The sequence below is a fragment of the Phyllobates terribilis genome, unplaced genomic scaffold (genome assembly GCF_046119375.1).
Source record: "Phyllobates terribilis strain yellow unplaced genomic scaffold, ASM4611937v1 Scaffold_4__5_contigs__length_816908805, whole genome shotgun sequence".
NCBI lineage: Eukaryota > Metazoa > Chordata > Amphibia > Anura > Dendrobatidae > Phyllobates > Phyllobates terribilis.
The window spans coordinates 646,571,208-646,588,916 of NW_027362764.1; the positions used below are offsets into that span (position 1 = coordinate 646,571,208).

Below are 17,709 nucleotides of genomic sequence, written 5' to 3' on the forward strand. Positions count from 1 at the left end.
CTAATATGTTTGCCTGAGGGACCTAAAAAATTAAATTTCTATAAATTTAAACAGTGCCACACTTGTCTATTGGTTGTGTCTGGTACTGCAGCTCGGCTCCAATCAACTAAATGAGCTTTAATGGCAAATGCAACCTAGTGTTTGTAATTCCAATCTACTAAGCTAAATGCAACAGGTATCTAGGAGGATTTGTGGTGAGAAAAACTCTTACCAAGCCTTGCGCCACATTTAAGTGTTTTGAACTTTTTTTTTTTTAACGATTCAACGGAAAAGCGGGACAGCTTAAGAAGGAGTGTGATATCACATGAAAGAGGCATGGCTCAAAATGTGAAACTCTGCACTTAAGCCAGAGAGTGGATGGTGCAAAGACAAGTATCTAAAATGCAACAAATTTATCCTCCAACCTGAGCCACTGAGACTAGCTTGTCACATTTTCAGATCGTGTAGTCTAAAAATAAGTAAATTTGCCCCGTGTGTCAATATTGAGTTTAGTGTATCACTTTATGCAGATAGATCCTAAGTTTCTTCTGGTGACTGTCGGGTATAGTCTTCTAAATGAATATCTACACCTGCTGGCCCCTATTAACATATATTAAAGGGAACCTGGCCACTAAAAAAACAAACTATATTCAACTCCAGTCATAGTGGTAATCTGCAGGTAAACAAAAAGTTTTAAAGACGCGTTCCCATGAATATTTTCCTTTCATTAAATGTGTGTATTTGTGTATGGTGCAAGTGTATTAATATACTCGCCTACCGCTCCTTTCTTCGGGATCCAGCGCTGTTCTGATCCTTTTCTCAGTGACCTCACCGGCTCTGCAGACTCTCCAGATCTCTGTGTGAGCCAGAAGTGACTTTATAATGTAATTCTCCAACTCGTCAGAAGGAGGCCCCATAGTCTTACATTATGAAAGAGACTTTCATCTAACACACACAGCACAGAGTGACCCGGTGACATCATGGAGAAGAGAAGCAGAAAAGCGCTGGCTCCCAGAGGAGTAGGCGGTAGGTGAGTATATTAATACACTCAAATTACACGCCATGCACATTATTAATGAAGAAAAATATTCATGAGTGCTTCTTTTAAAGGGACTGTCTGCACAGAATGACTGTTCAAACCAAGTGCAGGCGCTCGGTGCTTCACGGCATGGCCAATCATTTATATACACCTTCCCACCTGCTTGTTTTCCCTCTATCTAACACAAAGCTACCACCATTGATTAGCTGTAGTGGCCACATGTCCATTCAGACAGACCAGGACGTACAGAGCTGCTCTTCGTAGTTACAGCTCCTTTTAGATAGACACTAGCTATTGAACCCGTTCTACGCCCGGGTGGCGAGCATTTTTATTGGTATATGGTCTCCCATGTTGGTATGTGCTGCCCCCCTCCTGGTATTTGTGCTGCCCCCACCATCCTATCCCGGTATGCGTGGCACCCCTCATCCCCAATCCCGGTATGCGTGGCACCCCTCATCCCCAATCCCGGTATGCGTGGCTCCCCTCATCCCCAATCCCGGTATGCGTGGCTCCCCTCATCCCCAATCCCGGTATGTGTGGCTCCCCTCATCCCCAATTCTGGTATGCGTGGTACCCCTCATCCCTATTCTGGTATGCGTGGCACCCCTCATCCCCAATCCCAGTATGTGTGGCACCCCTCATCCCTATTCTGGTATGCGTGGCACCCCTCATCCCTATTCTGGTATGCGTGGCACCCCTCATCCCTATTCTGGTATGCGTGGCACCTTTCATCCCCAATCCTGGTATGCGTGGCACCTTTCATCCCCAATCCTGGTATGCGTGGCACCTTTCATCCCCAATCCTGGTATGCGTGGCACCCCTCATCCCCAATCCCGGTATGTGTGGCACCCCTCATCCCCAATTCTGGTATGCGTGGTACCCCTCATCCCTATTCTGGTATGCGTGGCACCCCTCACCCCCAATCCCAGTATGTGTGGCACCCCTCATCCCTATTCTGGTATGCGTGGCACCCCTCATCCCTATTCTGGTATGCGTGGCACCCCTCATCCCTATTCTGGTATGCGTGGCACCTTTCATCCCCAATCCTGGTATGCGTGGCACCTTTCATCCCCAATCCTGGTATGCGTGGCACCTTTCATCCCCAATCCTGGTATGCGTGGCACCCCTCATCCCCAATCCCGGTATGTTTGGCACCCCTCATCCCCAATCCCGGTATGCGTGGCACCCCTCATCCCCAATCCCGGTATGCGTGGCACCCCTCATCCCAATCCTGGTATGCGTGGCACCCCTCATCCTCAATCCCGGTATGCGTGGCACCCCTCATCCCCAATCCCGGTATGCGTGGCACCCCTCATCCCCAATCCCGGTATGCATGGCTCACCTCACCCCCCCACTATACACACATCCCCAGAAAAATAAACAGCTATACTCACCTTTCTTCTCTGCTCCAGCACTGCTGCGTCCTGTTCTGCCGGAGGCCGGGGGAGGAGTGCGGCGACAGCACCGCGCTGTCCGGCGCCATTTTGCTGAATACACACTGTAAATGTGTCTCCAGTAAAATGGCGCCGGATAGCGCTATGCGCACACGCCGATCCGACGTCTCACTCCGCCCCCGGTCTCCGCTGAAGAGAGGCGCCGCGGTAACGCTCTTCCCGGTCAGGTAAGTATGTAAGTATGGCGCCGGAGATCGCAGTGTGCGTTCAGTGCCTACGCATACCGCGCGATCTCCGACGCCATACACCTCCTCTTACCTGTAACGGCTGGATGCGGTCTTCTGTCTGGAGCCAGACTGCGCGTCACGCATGCGCAGTCTTTCGAGGCTTCGGACAGAGACACGCATCCCCGGTTATATTATAGATGTCACCACTGCTAACCAGTCACTCTGCAATGGTGACCAGCATTTCACCACAATAACCAGAGATTGGCTGCAACGTTCTCTTGTCCACTTGTCCATCTTAATGGAGCATTAAGTGCAGAGACTCGATCAGTATGGTATTACTTGTTTTACTTTATGCGATTGTGACAGGTTGTTTTTTTTTCTTATGAAGTTGGCTGGACTACCCCTTTAAATCTGCATGTATTTTGTCTATCCTGCGTAGATAGATTGTTGCAAAGCAACCATGTCTGCTGGTGGGCTGGCAGGAAAGCTGGGGGTAGTTTGGTTTTCTTGCATCTTCGTTGTACAATCAATCACAAGGGAGCTGTACTGATCGTAGACAATTATTGGGGAATTGTCATATGTGCGATTTCCTCATCATAAATTCACATCCGCCTGCATTAGACTTATATGCGCTTTTGTGATTTGGGAGCTGCCAGTTTCTTTATTGAACTGGTAGAAATCAGTGGACGTGAATCCTAAATGACTGTTTGCAGCTCGCTTATTTACAGTCACCCTCATTATTAGGTGTCAGATGTGTGCAAGGCTCAGGTATTAGTCCCACCTCGTGGCAGTCTGTATTCTGCCAGGAACTGTCCCTTTTTAACAATATTGGGCGATGATGTTCCCTTCATTCGACCAGCAGTATATTTGCCTGAGCTGTAAGAAAACTTCCATTGTTTGTATTGTCCGATAGTGGAAACACCAGATATTCTTGTTTTCTTAGAACAGGTTCTTACTTGTATATTGCATGTATTACATGTGTATTTAATCTGGTGCATCTCCCTTTATAATTGTATGGCATAATAATGAGGTTACGGTAATTAATTTGTTCTTAGATCTCTAGGTCCCCTAACAATTAACAATTTCTGCATTTACCATGGTGTCTCAGCCCTTCTTAATGTATCCATCATGGAGGCCGCACTGTAACATTATGCTGCAGAACTCCCTTCATGGTGTTTGAGGGAAAAGGATGTTTATGTAGCTGACATAAATTTAGAAAACAGTTTACTGGGTTGTACCTGGAGAGGAACACTAAAGATAGAGAAAAGAAAGCAGGAGATTGTCTGTCAGTCTGCAAGGTTTTCAGCATGTTCCTGAAACTGTCTTTTAAGTCCTGCAGAAAACACAAGGATTTCTAGATTCCTAAGGCTAAAAAAGAGCGGGCATATAAATAGTTTTTATTTAGGAGTTATTTAGATATTGTTGGAAAAGGTTCAGTATATTAATCTACTCTATACTATGCTGCCTGCATATCGGACACAGTGTTCAACGTAACAGGTTCTCCTTAACAATTTGTGTTTCGGCTGTACGCTGCACAATTATTGAGCAATTTGTATTTTTCAAGATTAATAACAATTAAACTACAGGGTGGGCCATTTATATGGATACACCTAAATAAAATGGTGCTGTTGGTCAATCCAAAAGGTTAATAAACCTGAATTCTAAATGTTTAAGAAAGTTAAAGTGAGGTTTTGTCTTTCTAAGGTCATGTTCATACGTTCAGTTCTAAAAACTGGCAGTAGGTTTGAGAGTTGATTTTGAGTCCATCTTCAATCCGAAATGGTCGATCTAGGTCATCGTTAATAATACCAGCCCATAGCAGTACCCCACCTCCACCTTGCTGGTGTTTGGGACGAAGTAGAGGTCTGTGGGCCCATCCATCTAGTCCGTCAAGAGTCACTGTCATGTCATCAGTCTATAAAACCTTTATAATATCTATCTTCAGATATTTCTTGGCCCAGTCTTGAGGTTTGAACCAATGTGTCCTGTTGAGTGGTGGTTAGGTTTCAGCCCTCCTTACCTCGACCTTGTCTCTGTGCCCTGACACCTTGTACTGCTGGGCCTCCAGGGAGGTTGCAGTTCTGGAATATGACAGCACTGGAGGATAATGGGATCCTGGTCGCTTCACATTGGATTCTTCTCAAATCCATCACCTGATCTACTTCATCCAATAAGCATTCAACTTTATTCAGTTTGGAGTTGAAAAATCTGCATAGAAATGATGATATAGTCAAAATACTCACTTGCCTAATAATTGTGCACAGAGTGTATAGGGGGAGGCTCCTACTGCAGCTAGTTGTCTCACGGATAGGCACAGAATGGTGGGTAGATTTCTTTTTAAATATTTTCTATAAGGGCTGTTTGTTGTGGTTCCCAGCAAAGGGACACTGATCAGTTTGTCGCCCTTCTAATAAGGAGGGATGGTGCAAGTGGAGAACCCCTTTGTTGAATGTCTTCGGTTGTATACACCTGGTTTAGCCTGGCAGCAATACATAGTTTACCAAGCACTGCTGTTGTATGACAGAGCGCACTGACTTTGTCTGATCATTACTGTCAGTGGCTGTATCTTGGCTTCACTCGGCTTTCCTCTGTCTTATGGCAGATGCTCTTGTACAGAAGCTCCCTCTGCAGATACACAGGACACCGGCATCAGACTGGAGATAAGCTGGAGGGGAAACTATTTGTCTAGCAACATCTTTTAATAGATTTTTTTTCACAACCCTTTTTCAATTTTACTTGTTTTTAATAATTGCAGTACTTCAAGTTCTAGCTTTCATCACTTTTACTTTTCTTTTGCCAGAGTGCTACTTTTTCAAAAATTGTTTTTTCTAGCAACATCTCAGTAAAGTCACAGAATGTTTTTTTTTGTTCATGCTGCATTTGCAAAAATGTTTTAATATTGTAAGTCATATAAAAAGAAGGAACATTTGTAAAATACTGGTTTCTAGTAGATGTTAAAATGGATATTAAAAAGATATTCTGAAGTTATTAAATTGCTTTAGTTTGCATGAAAATAAGCAAATTTGACTTGCTTTTTCTATCTGCTGTCATACTCCTGCAGTGAGAGCTTTTATCTTTCATAATGTACTGTTGGTTTCCATGGAGTTCAGCCACCAGTGCCTGCCCAGACCCTGGCAGAGAGCGCACAGTAGGTAGAGTCCAGGACAGGAGTCAACTCCTAACATACCAGTCAGCTCTCTCCAGGCAATTGATTTCTATACAGCAGTTAGCTGCTCACCTCCCTCTCAGCTCCTCATGACCTGCTTTTATAAAACTTGCAAAATCACTAGCCCGCATCTTCTCATCAGTTTTTGGAAAAAAAAATCGGCCATTGAAGTCTATGGAGTTTGGTTAAAACTACTGATATCTGTTTTAAATCCTTTTTAATAGATTTGTTGCTAAGTGCCATTTGAGAATAAAGATTTTACGCAGTCTAATGCCTTTTAGTTTTTATAGGAGGTAGCGGCTGCTACAGATACATTATTGTGATACAATTCTAACAGTCCGTCTTGACTGAATACAGATTTTACCTCCTGAATTGAGAATTTTGATAATGACTGATCAAGTTTGAAAAGTTGATTAGAAAGTTGCTTATTTTCATGTGTACTATGGTTACTCTTTAAGGCCTCATGCTCGTGGGTTTTGCTCACAACCTCATGTCTATGGGGGACCCATAACAGTTGATGGTCGGGGGAGTTAACAATCCGGCATATCTGATTTTGGACTGCCAATCTTTTTCTATTACTAGAAATGAGCTGCTGGCGGCTGCTCTCTCATGGAGAAGACTTGATCCTGCGGTCAATCGAGCGTTTCTGTGCACGGAAGACCCAGCCAAGATGGCTCCCAACCGTACAATTGGTTGAACCATTGTTTGCCACAGCTATCTAATGTGTATGGGGGTCTTAGCTAGGTGTGACGTCCTCAGAGCGGATGGTTGCAGGAACTACCTGCACTATGGACTAGAATAGACAATGCTGGGATTTTTCTCAGGTTTGCGTGGCATATCTCTCATGTGCACTTGTTCACCAGCTACCATTGGTCCAGGCTGTCCATGAGCGGTGCATTGCACACATGGATACAGAATACTCCTGTCTGAATGAGGCCTAAAACATGTAAAGGCACTATACCTATGTACAGAACATCCAGGCTCACCACTGGTGTAGTGTGAACGGTGTTGCGGCTCATATCAGTGGGTGTGCTCATCCCGCCAGTGACTGTCACCTTTACCATCTCTGACTGAAATAGTTGCCCCCCAGTTCTGGACTGAGGTCATCTACTTGTGGTTAATCTGACACACAAAAGGCCAGTTATTTTGCACAGGGTTATACCGACGGCATGGATGTCCTTCATGTATCAGTAGAGCTGTTACTTAATCCTGTCTTGCTCAGCCATGTGTAATTATAGAGGAAAGATTATTTTCTTATAACTTTGCTGCTCAGCATCAGCTGTAGTCAAATCCTGGACGTTACGTGGAAATCATAGGAAGCTTTATTCTTGGGGCTCATTTATGGCTGCTTCTTCTGATACTTATAGGGAACCTGACCGTGACTACATGCTGACCGAACCACGAGCAACGTGTATCTGACATCGGCTGTATGATTTCAGCCACGTATGTTTGAGTCTGAATTGTTGCAGCATTTCAAAGTCAAACATAAAATTATTATTTCTATAGCGCCAACATATTCCACAGCACTTTACAGTTCAGAGGGAACATGTGCAGATAATATCAGACATTACTGAGAAACACATACCATATTCTGAGGAAAATTTAGGAAGGTCAATAATGGAATAGTTATATTAGTAAGGTGAGGCGATAGGCCAGTCTAAAGAAATGCGTTTTTAGGGCACGCTTAAAACTGGATACTGGGAAATAATTGAATTGTCCTGGGTAGTATATTCCTGAAAACTGGTGCAGCATGAGAGAAGTCTTGGAGATGGGAGTGGGAGGTCCAGATTGTTGAGGATGTTATTCTAGGTCATTAACAGAACGGAGGGCATCGGTGGGGTGGTAGACTGAGACGAGGGAGGAGATGTAGGGCTGTGCAGAACTGTGGAGAGCTTTGTGGGTGAGAGTGATAAGTTGATATTGAACTCTGTAGCGCAGGGGTGTGTAACCTCAGGCCCTCGGGCCATTTACGGCCCTCATTGACCTTTTATCTGGCCCCCGGGCCGATTCCCGGTGACCGCAGTGCTTGGGCCGGCAGCTGTATTTTGACGGCCGTTGGCCCTTTTGGTTTCTGCTGGCTCTGTGAGCGCACGTAGTGTTCACTTCAGAGCACTGAGGCACGTGCAATGAAAGATTATGTCCTGACACCAGTGCCAGCGTCGAGATGTACTTTGTGGGCGGAATTACCTCACGATTTTTGAGGTAACCATATTGCCCAGAATTACAAGTGTAACAGTGGGGGGAGGTGAATTGTTCAGGAATAGTTTACCTAAGACACTGGCTGTGCATTGAGTTTGTAGGACACTATTTTAACTATATAGTCTGCCATTGAGTTGCTCAGATATTGTTCAATTTCACACCTTCATGGGCCACAGGTATTGTTCAATCTCACACCTAGTTCAGCCAATTCTTACATTGTACACATTACTAATTTAATTAAACTGTACTAATCCCAACTGCCATCTCATTGACCAAGACAAGATGGTAAAATTAAAAAAAAAAGCGTTTCACATACTGCTGTACTTTTTTTTTTCTTCTCACTAAAAATGCAGCAAAACCTGATGGCTATGTTTACACTAGGTGTTTTTTTCACCACCTATTACTTTCAATGAGTGAAAAGCGCTGAAAGAAGGGACATGCTCTATTGTGCGAAAAGCCTTGCAAAACACAAAATACTGATGACACAAAAACCAATGTGTGGGCATGAGATTTCTGAAATATCATAGACTTTGTTGGTACTGTAACACGCAGCTGAAAATTTGCATTAAAAAACGCCTAGTGTGAACATAGCCTTAGTCTTAAGTTACTAGTATCCAATAGACAGAGGCTCATAGTGGGAGACCCCTCTTTTCCTGAATAACAAGGCTTGAAGACAATATGTGGATTCTGAAGAACTCCTCAAGCATCAGAGTTATCCATTTTCTTCTGGGGGACATGAATGAGGAAGAAGAACGCTTAGTTCTCATCCATAGTTCTGTCCATGTTACTGTCTTCATAGTAATGTAATCATATAATATAAGACCGAAATATTACATTTGGAAAATGGTCTAGAGCTGCCCATTGAGGCAAATTTATCAAGCTATATGTGGCACAATTCTGGTAATTTGTGCTGAAAAAAACTGTCTTTAATGGCTTGCTCCTTATTTTAGATACTTTTTACAACTTGTCTGCCAAGAGGGAGTGTCCTTGCTGAGAAGGGTGTGGCTTTTAGGAAAATGGGCGTGGCTAGCACACAATTCAGCGTAAACAAAGTTGCCAAAATTGTAGTGCGCATTTCTAGCACAAAGTAAGCGTACTGACGGGTGGTGTAACCCTAGACCGACAGTCTTAAAATGAGTCAGATTTATCGAACAGCAGGAACCACTTTGGCGCATTTCAAGACAGTCAAATCTAAGTTTGCACTAAGAATTAGACATTTGTGATATGTCTGCCCCATGACATGCTACTTTCTATGTATTCTGTATGTAGACTTGTACATGTAGGTGTCTGTACACCCTCTCAAGTGTATAGTGATGGCTCTTGTACAATCCTCTTTATGAATACATCATATGAAGTATAGAATATTTTTCGCCTTTCTTTTTACTTCTGCACCTCTGTATAGAGTCTCCGAGTCACTCACATTTCCCGGTGAGCACAAGGCGATGTGTGATTATGTCAGGTCACTCCAACCTATTTACACTAGAGAATGATTTGTGTGTGGCGATATATTAATAAAAGTATCAGACCTTGAATGACCGGACTTCCCACCATATGATATACACGGTCCAAAAAGATGCATTAGGTTGTATGTACAGCGGGTGAAACAGGTATTGAACAAGTCACCAATTTTCTAAGTAAATATATTTCTAAAGGTGCTATTGACATAATGGCTGTATAATGCCAGATCTGTCAATCAAAGAAGGGGGGCAGAGATAGAAGGAAAAGAAGTACATCGAAGATGCACTTAAAGGGAACCTTTCATGGGAAAAAACGCTATTAACCTGCATGTATGGGGTTAATCTGCAGGATAATGGTGCTCTGAACCCGCCCTGTGCTGATTCAGTCACTGCTCTGTGTATGGAGCGGTAGCTGTAACCGCGCACTGACTGACTGATGGCTGGCTCTATTGCTGATCCTGCTGTCAGTCAATGCCGGGAGCGCAGTTACAGTCTCCGCTCACTATACACAGAGCGTTGATTGAACCCGCATCGGTGCCACCCCTTTGACTGAAACCCGAACGCTGCCGGGGGGAAAATAAAGTTCATTTTCTCCTGGCAGCGGGACTCTCAGTGTGGACATTGAGCAGATTCAGAATGCTATTAACCTTTAGATTAACCCATATCTGCAAGTTATTAGCTTTTGTTTTTTTTCACGTTACAGGTTCCCTTTAGATGTTTGGCTGCCTTACGAATCTTGTGCTTTACTTTTAGGCTAAGTTTAGATGAGCGCTGAACATTGTAGACCAGTCATGTCCTCAAATTGTGGTCACAGCTGGCCCCATATGAAGCTCCGCTTGCTTTTCCACATAGTGGACGGGCGCAGGGCCTGTCTACATGCACTAGTCTGGTGCGTAAATGGGATACGACTAACACATGCTGCAATATTTTTCCAAAGTTGGTTCATGTGACGGCACGTTTAGGGCCCAATTCATCAAAGCTTTTACGCTGGTGTAAAACGGTTTGAAAAGTCACATCATTTTCGTGTGACTCGAAGCACATCTCACACCATTTTAGGCCACCTTCGACAAAGTGGATAGAGCTGGGGGGAGGGCGTAATCAGTGTCGGCGTTTGCTGTGCCACATATCTTACTCCAGCAGCGAGTGGAGTAGGATTTGTGGTGAGGCGCGTATAGAGGTGCACACTACTCTTCTGACCCTCCTGATTCATGAAGAGGCGAACGTCGGGTATCAGGAACCTCTGACTCCAGCACATCTCCTCATAAAAACCAGTGTGACAACGCCAGTCTAGATGAATCGGGCCCTTAGTGTCCACATTGTTGAGTATGACTAAGATTTCAGCTTATTTTGTTCTCGGCATTGTGGGGTTCCTAGGAATCAGATCCCTGTGACCGTTAAGTGATGGCATATTCTAATGATGAGCTTATTGCTTACTGAGATGGGAATAGCCCTCTTATCGCAGGCGCTATAGTCGTACAGCCTGTCTAATCTGTGAGCCATTCAAGGCACCACCAATCCCATCCCTGCAGCTTCTGGATTATATGGGTGAGTCTATGGCAGTCCATGGTCTGTAGAGCAGGGTGTGAGACTGATCAGTGATGTCTACATCATGTGGAGCTCTCCTGCATCTACTAGGAACCATAAACCCTGGCATTTCAGAATTGTATTATTATTCTTGTAAAGATTTTATCTGTGGGATCTGAAAGAAGAGTCCCTGCAGTAAAAATACAGCATCGGTGCTCCTGAGATCTCCCTGGCAGCTGTCAGACGATGCCATTGACTCTTCTATAGAAGCGCAGTGTTTAGTTATGGAGACGACTTGTCAGGGTGGTAATGCTGGATATGAGAGATAAGGAGGAGACGCTATATAATATATTCTGTATCTATTGTAGTGTAAGCTACCAGGCTGCTCAGTGATCCCTGGCGGTGAGCGTCCTGCTACACAGTGACGGACATCTCCCCTGTATACACACTGAGGACTTATAAGCTTCACTGCCTACCTTATAGAGATAACATGGCCGTCTTCTTCACATTAGTTTTCCTCGTTTATCACATACGACCAGATAGTGCAGCGTAATCACTGTGGCGGTTCTGCTTTTAATAACAGATGATGCTGACAAGTACGAAAGGAGTTTGGGATCATAACCCGGTGCCAGAACCACAGATATTTCTAGACTCTGCAGATCACTGTGGGATCGGGTGTGTGATCAGCCATGGACATTTCCTCAGTGCAAGGGCTCGTGCACATGGCTGTATTTTCGGTCTAAGTTTGATCCGACAAAACATCGGATCACACTCAGACCAATGTTGGTCTATGAGGCCGTGCACATGTCCGATACTTTAATTATTTATTTATTTTTTAACCTTTCCTTGGTTCGAGGAAAAAATGGCAGCATGTCCGAGTTTGATCTGATATTGGAATTGCACTCGGCCATGCAAGTCATTGAGTGCTTGGAGAACATCGGACTGCACTTGCATGTCATCAGAGTGCAGTCTGATTTTCATGGACTGACAGAGTGGAGAGGATGGAGACATTTTATTTTTTTAATCTTCTCCTCCTTCGAGAGAATCAGATCCCACTCTGCCCTCATTCTGATTTGCATAATCAGCCCGATTTTCTCTGATCAGGGAATACAGTCGTCTGCACCTAGCCTTAGCGCCAGAAACACTAAATAGCTATCTATATTAACCAAAATGCTTCAGTACAAGCACTACATAATAAAGCATTGTCTGAATAATGCCATAATACTACCACCACATAGTGAGAACGCCACCAGTTTCATTTTTTTTTATTATAATTTTGTTCATCGTTGAAAGTCATGAAAATTGCAAATTGATAAGTCCTTTCCAAACCCCTGCTTTTCTTCCCCGTCTCTTCGCTTGCCTTCAGTTGCATTGATACCAGGACGTACTCGTGTGAGGTCATAGAGGTTAAGGCTGTGTGCCCACTATGCTTTTTTTAAGCGTTTCCGCAGCGGCAATTCCGCTGCAGAAACGCTTAAAAAACGCTTGGTAGAAGATCTGCCATGTTCCCCAATGATAATCCGCATGTGCTGTGTACATGCCGCGGAAATTTCCACTGCGGATTATCATTGCGGAAAAATATGCAGCACTACCAATTATTTTGCGGAAGCGCTGTGTTTTTGCCGCCATTGACTTGCATTGGAACGCATGTAATCCGCATCACTACATCTGTACATGCGGAATGCATGCGTTCCAATGTGTGGATGGTACCCGGGTCTGGAGAAGAGGAGACTCTCCTCCGGACCCGGGTACCATAGAACCTGTAAAAAAAAAGAATAAAATGAAAAAAAATTATTATTATTAATATTATACTTGCCTTCTGATGGCCTCCGGTGTGCTTGTCTCTGCTTGCCGGCAGATCGCGGTGGACTCAAGGACCTGCCATGACGTCATTTAGTCATGTGACGAGTCATGCGACCGCTGACGTCGGCAGGTCCTTCAGTGTACCGCGAGCTGCCGGCAAGCAGAGACTAGCACACCGGGGGCCATCAGAAGGTAAGCGTTTATTTTTTATGTTTTACCATTCTTTTACGGTCACACTATATAAATCCATGCCATTTGCATGGATTTATATAGTGTGACCAAGTTGTCCAGCACTTTCCACGTGATGCTAAAATCGCTTGGAAAGCGCTTGACAACCCGCATGCGGAAATATATGTGAAGAACGCTTCACTTCCGCATGTCCCTGGCAGGAAAAACGCATGTACAATCCGCATGTACAATCCGCATGCGTTTTTTTCTGCCAGGGAGATGCAGAAACTCTCAGGAAAAATCCAGAGCATTTCTGCATCGTGGTCACATAGCCTAATAGCAGTGAAAGGTTCATCACCTGTGTCTTCCAATGAGTCTTGTGCTTATCGGAGCAATCTTCTGCAGCAGCTTATTCCCAGTCAGTGAGACACACATGCTTCGCTGCCCCATCACTGCCATCATCTGTACAATAAGTATATTTTAATACCAATGCAGCTGAAGGCCAACAAACTGGGGCAAAGCAGGGATTATAAGCGACCTACAAACATGCATTTTTTAATATAGAAATTAAGACAAATCCCCTAATAACGCGATCTTCAAAGTTTAATAACTTTCCATGCCCAACAAAATTATTATAAAAAATAATCTTTTAGCATCATATATGATCCCTAAACACTGATCTCATTGGCGACCATTACACCAGCATTGGTACATACATCTATAGAAGTTTATGCTTCTGTTTTAGTAGTTGGAAGTTTTTGCCCAAACGTGACAACCGTTTCCCTAAGGCTCTGTTCACACCTTGTATGACTTCATATCTGTCGGGGGTGTTCAATGGCATTTACCACTGACGGACCGCTTCAATGCATGCCACGCTGTGGTATATGTCACCAATAGGCTCCAATGTAAAAAGTACAGCACATAGTATACACCATTTTGCATAGTTAGTTGGACTGCTTTTTCCTCTGCTGGATGAATGGGAGCCCATGGATACATTTAGAATATATGTTAGAAAAACTGGCAACAGAAATGTCAAATTTAAAGGCAAAATACTACATGAACGTAGCCTAAAAAAATCTGCCTCCACACAGTTTGTTCCCCAATAGTTTTCAGCGCTGCAGCAAATCGTACACCATACAAAGAGGGTATAGAAGTCCAGTGTTCTCTTGTAGTTTCCGTTCTGGCTGTACAGTGCAGGGGTGGGTGTACGGGTGCAGGGGTGGGCGTGTGCGGGCGCAGTGCAGGGGTGACTCTGCGGCCGCAGTGCAGGGGTGAGCATGTGCGGGCGCAGTGCAGGGGTGGGCGTGTGCGGGCGCAGTGCAGGGGTGACTCTGCGGGCGCAGTGCAGGGGTGGGTGTGTACGGGCGCAGTTCCGGCGGTGATTCTGCGGGCGCAGTGCAGGGGTGAATCTGCGGGCGCAGTGCAGGGGTGGGCATGTGCGAGCGCAGTGCAGGGATGGGCGTGTTTGGGCGCAGTGCAGGGGTGACTCTGCGGGCGCAGTGCAGGGGTGGGCGTGTGCGGGCGTAGTGCAGGGGTGGCTCTGCAGGCACAGTGCAGGGGTGGGCATGTGCGGGCGCAGTTCCGGCGGTGATTCTGTGGGCCTAGTGCAGGGGTGACTCTGCGGGCGCAGTGCAGGGGTGGGCGTGTGCGGGCGCAGTTCCGGCGGTGACTCTGCGGGCGCAGTTCCGGCGGTGACTCTGCGGGCGCAGTTCCGGCGTGACTCTGCGGGCGCAGTGCAGGGGTGGCTGTGCGGGATGGTGATTTATTACACATCTCATCTGATACACAATTATTACCTGTATAGTAATACTGCAGTCCCACAGACTGTGGTTGTATACGCGGTAGTGTGTGTGGCTAGCATTAATCTTTAATTTTGTGTTGCCTACAAATGAGGGAGAGGTGCATTACCTCCGCCGGAATAGTCCTCTCCGGGGACAGATTGGGATCTGCGGAGCTGGAAGCCTTGTGTTCCCAAGACGGCGCAGTAGTCTGACTAATGAGTCACCGCCACATAGTCCTTTATTCAAAGCTCTTATCCCCAGTGATGCACTGAGAGGTAGCAGGAATAGTCTACACTCGCGGTACAGACGGGATGTTTTTTCAGTAGTAAAGGACAGATCACAAGGAGTTTTGTAATATCACCGGCATTGATTGTGTGATAATCCCCGGCTGCATCTCTGAACACAACAGTTCTCCCTAGTTGTGGATTCTTACACTGGTAGCCCATATTACAGATTACACTTTACCATCAAGCGGACAGAAAGCAGTGGTTGCTGTCACAGGAGCTGACCAGTGATGGCTGACTGTCTCTACGATGTGTCCGTATTGTTGCTTATTTTCCTTCTGATTTGATTGCTTTTTATTGCTTCTTTTTTTCGTTCTAATTTTGTGCTTTTCTTTCTTTACAGAGGAGATCAAGTGTGAAGCCGAAAAACAAAGGTATTGTATATTGTTTGCATTTTACAAGTTTTAGGGCCCAATTCATTATTGCATTGGCGCCTGTTTTTTGTTGTCATCTTTCCATTTTCACCTCTTTTGAAGTCTGCTTTATGTGTTCGCCTGCTTTTTTTTTTTTGGTAGGCACGGATTAGTTTCCAGATATTTTCACCTGATTCATCATTTGCGACTATTTAAAGTTCCAAAATTTGTCTCAAACTTGCTCCAATACTACCCCCCCCGACCAGCACCGAGTTATTTTCTGTACATTAGGAATTTTTGAGCAATTTTTGGAACATTTTAAAGAAGATACGACTTTTGCTCTGTATGTCGCAAAAAATGGTGAAAGGCAGATAAAAAGGCCTTTTTTTAATTTGGGCAATATTCTTCAAGTTCCTGCAACATGTTGATGAATTTGGAGCAACATATGTCAGCAAAAACTAGATTAAAAAAAGAAAAGTGACTTAAAAGAAAACAAAATGGTGAATCAGGCCCATAGTGTTTCTACCTAAAATCAAAAATAACCTCAAAATATCTGTCCTAGAGTTGTCCAATATATTATTTAGTTAAAGGGGTCCGGTATGCGATATGCGTAGTCCCAGGCAGAACCCAACCCTAGAAGGGTTCTGTCTGGGAGAATGCATATCGCATACCTGACCGCCCTTCCCGGGGCAGAGAACAACGGATCCTCGCTGTGCTTAGTGCCTGCGCTGGGAGGATTCACAAGTCTGCAGTCACACAGAGAGACTTATGATCATACATTGTATTTATATCGAATATCATGGGGAAACGTATTTAAATAGATTTGTTTGTACATTTTTTGCCATAGAAATGGATACACCAAAACACCACACAAACTTGTTGTGAATAAGGCCTTACATGCCCAATTTCATAGCAGCTGGTGTATTAATTCTGTAGGTTTGGCTTTAGTATATGCATGTTTTGATTCTATATTAGAGGTTTCCTTGGTAGGGAGTGGTCCCTTGTGTTTCACTATAATGTGGTGATGTATTGCAGGACACGGGTGGCATGTTGGGCATAGACCATGTGATGGCGCACATACAGAGAAATGGGCTGCTTACTAATTGTCACTTATTTTCTTTCTATTCCCCCAGTCCTCCCCAAGGAGATGGAAAGGCCGGCTCCAGTACCCTCCCACCTGTAAAGTCAAAGGCAACTTTTATTGAAGCCGACAAATACTTTTTACCCTTCGAGCTTGCATGCCAGTCCAAATGCCCCCGCATTGTAAGCACATCTCTGGATTGTTTGCAGGTCTGTATTTTGCTTTCATTTATTATCCTGATTTTGTTGATCAGTCTTTGGTTTTCAGAGGAGTCTGTCTCATCTTCTTTATGATCACAAAAGCAATTACCGTGTTGCTTACAGTGATAAAACTCAAGTAAAAATACACTTTTCCCCCATATATGCATTTTTAATTGCAGAGAAAAAAAAAACTTTAATGCTTTATGCATATGTATTGTCAGTTGCTCTGAAGGTGGGCCTAACTTGGCTAATGCTCAGGGTCTCCACAGTAAACTCCACCACACACCTCCCCATTGGCTTTGATTGACTTTTGTACAATTCCCATAGGTTATTGTGTTTGATGTGACTACAAGAGCAGGTTTCACTGCAAGTGATGCCTTCAGAGTCAGAGTGATGCAGAGTTGGAGTCCTGTGCATGCACCAGGCAATGAGCTCATGGCGTGTGTATGAAAGACCTAGTGGACCTGCCCAGTGTCCGTCAAGGCCAAAGGCTGGCGCTAGGCCTTTAAATTTATTACATTCCCATATTTCTGCAAACTGCGCAACAGAACAACTGGCTAATTGTAATACACTCTTCAACATTGGAATTGTAACACTAAGAAGGAAAAGTTGTGGAATTATGCGAATCATATGATGGATAGACAAGTTTGTGATATGCCAATAATGAAGAAACAGAAAACAACATTGTCTTAACCTTTCAATTCATCAAATATTGAGTATGAGCACCATGTGCTGCGGGAACATGACATTTCTCCAAAGTGTCCCAGGATCTGTTCATCAGAATGACTACTCCAGGCCGCATGTTGCTTGTGCTACTGTGAGCAGCCTGTATGGTCTAAATGGGCTGCAGCATCTCCAGACTCCTCTCCCATCAAACATATCTAGGACATCATAGATCAGCAATTACAAAGGGAACTGCCATCCTGACTATTTGCTTGCCTATTTCCATTATTCAGCATTCCAACAGACAACCATTAAAATAGAGCTCCAAAGACCTTTTTTTTTTATTTACCTAGACCTATATAGACCTTTATCGTCTTGTCCTACTCGCCTG

General features: G+C 44.5%; 1 protein-coding gene across 2 annotated transcripts in view; it reads left to right on the top strand.

Moving 5' to 3' along the window:
* Positions 1–17,709, top strand: part of ARFGEF1 (ARF guanine nucleotide exchange factor 1) — a 189,811-nt gene that overhangs the window by 53,241 nt on the left and 118,861 nt on the right. For both annotated transcript variants that reach the window (XM_073679428.1, XM_073679429.1), the window contains exons 2-3: positions 15,365–15,395; positions 16,508–16,664. In XM_073679428.1, coding sequence (XP_073535529.1) covers positions 15,365–15,395; positions 16,508–16,664 — 188 coding nt within the window. The remainder of the gene's footprint in view (positions 1–15,364; positions 15,396–16,507; positions 16,665–17,709) is intronic.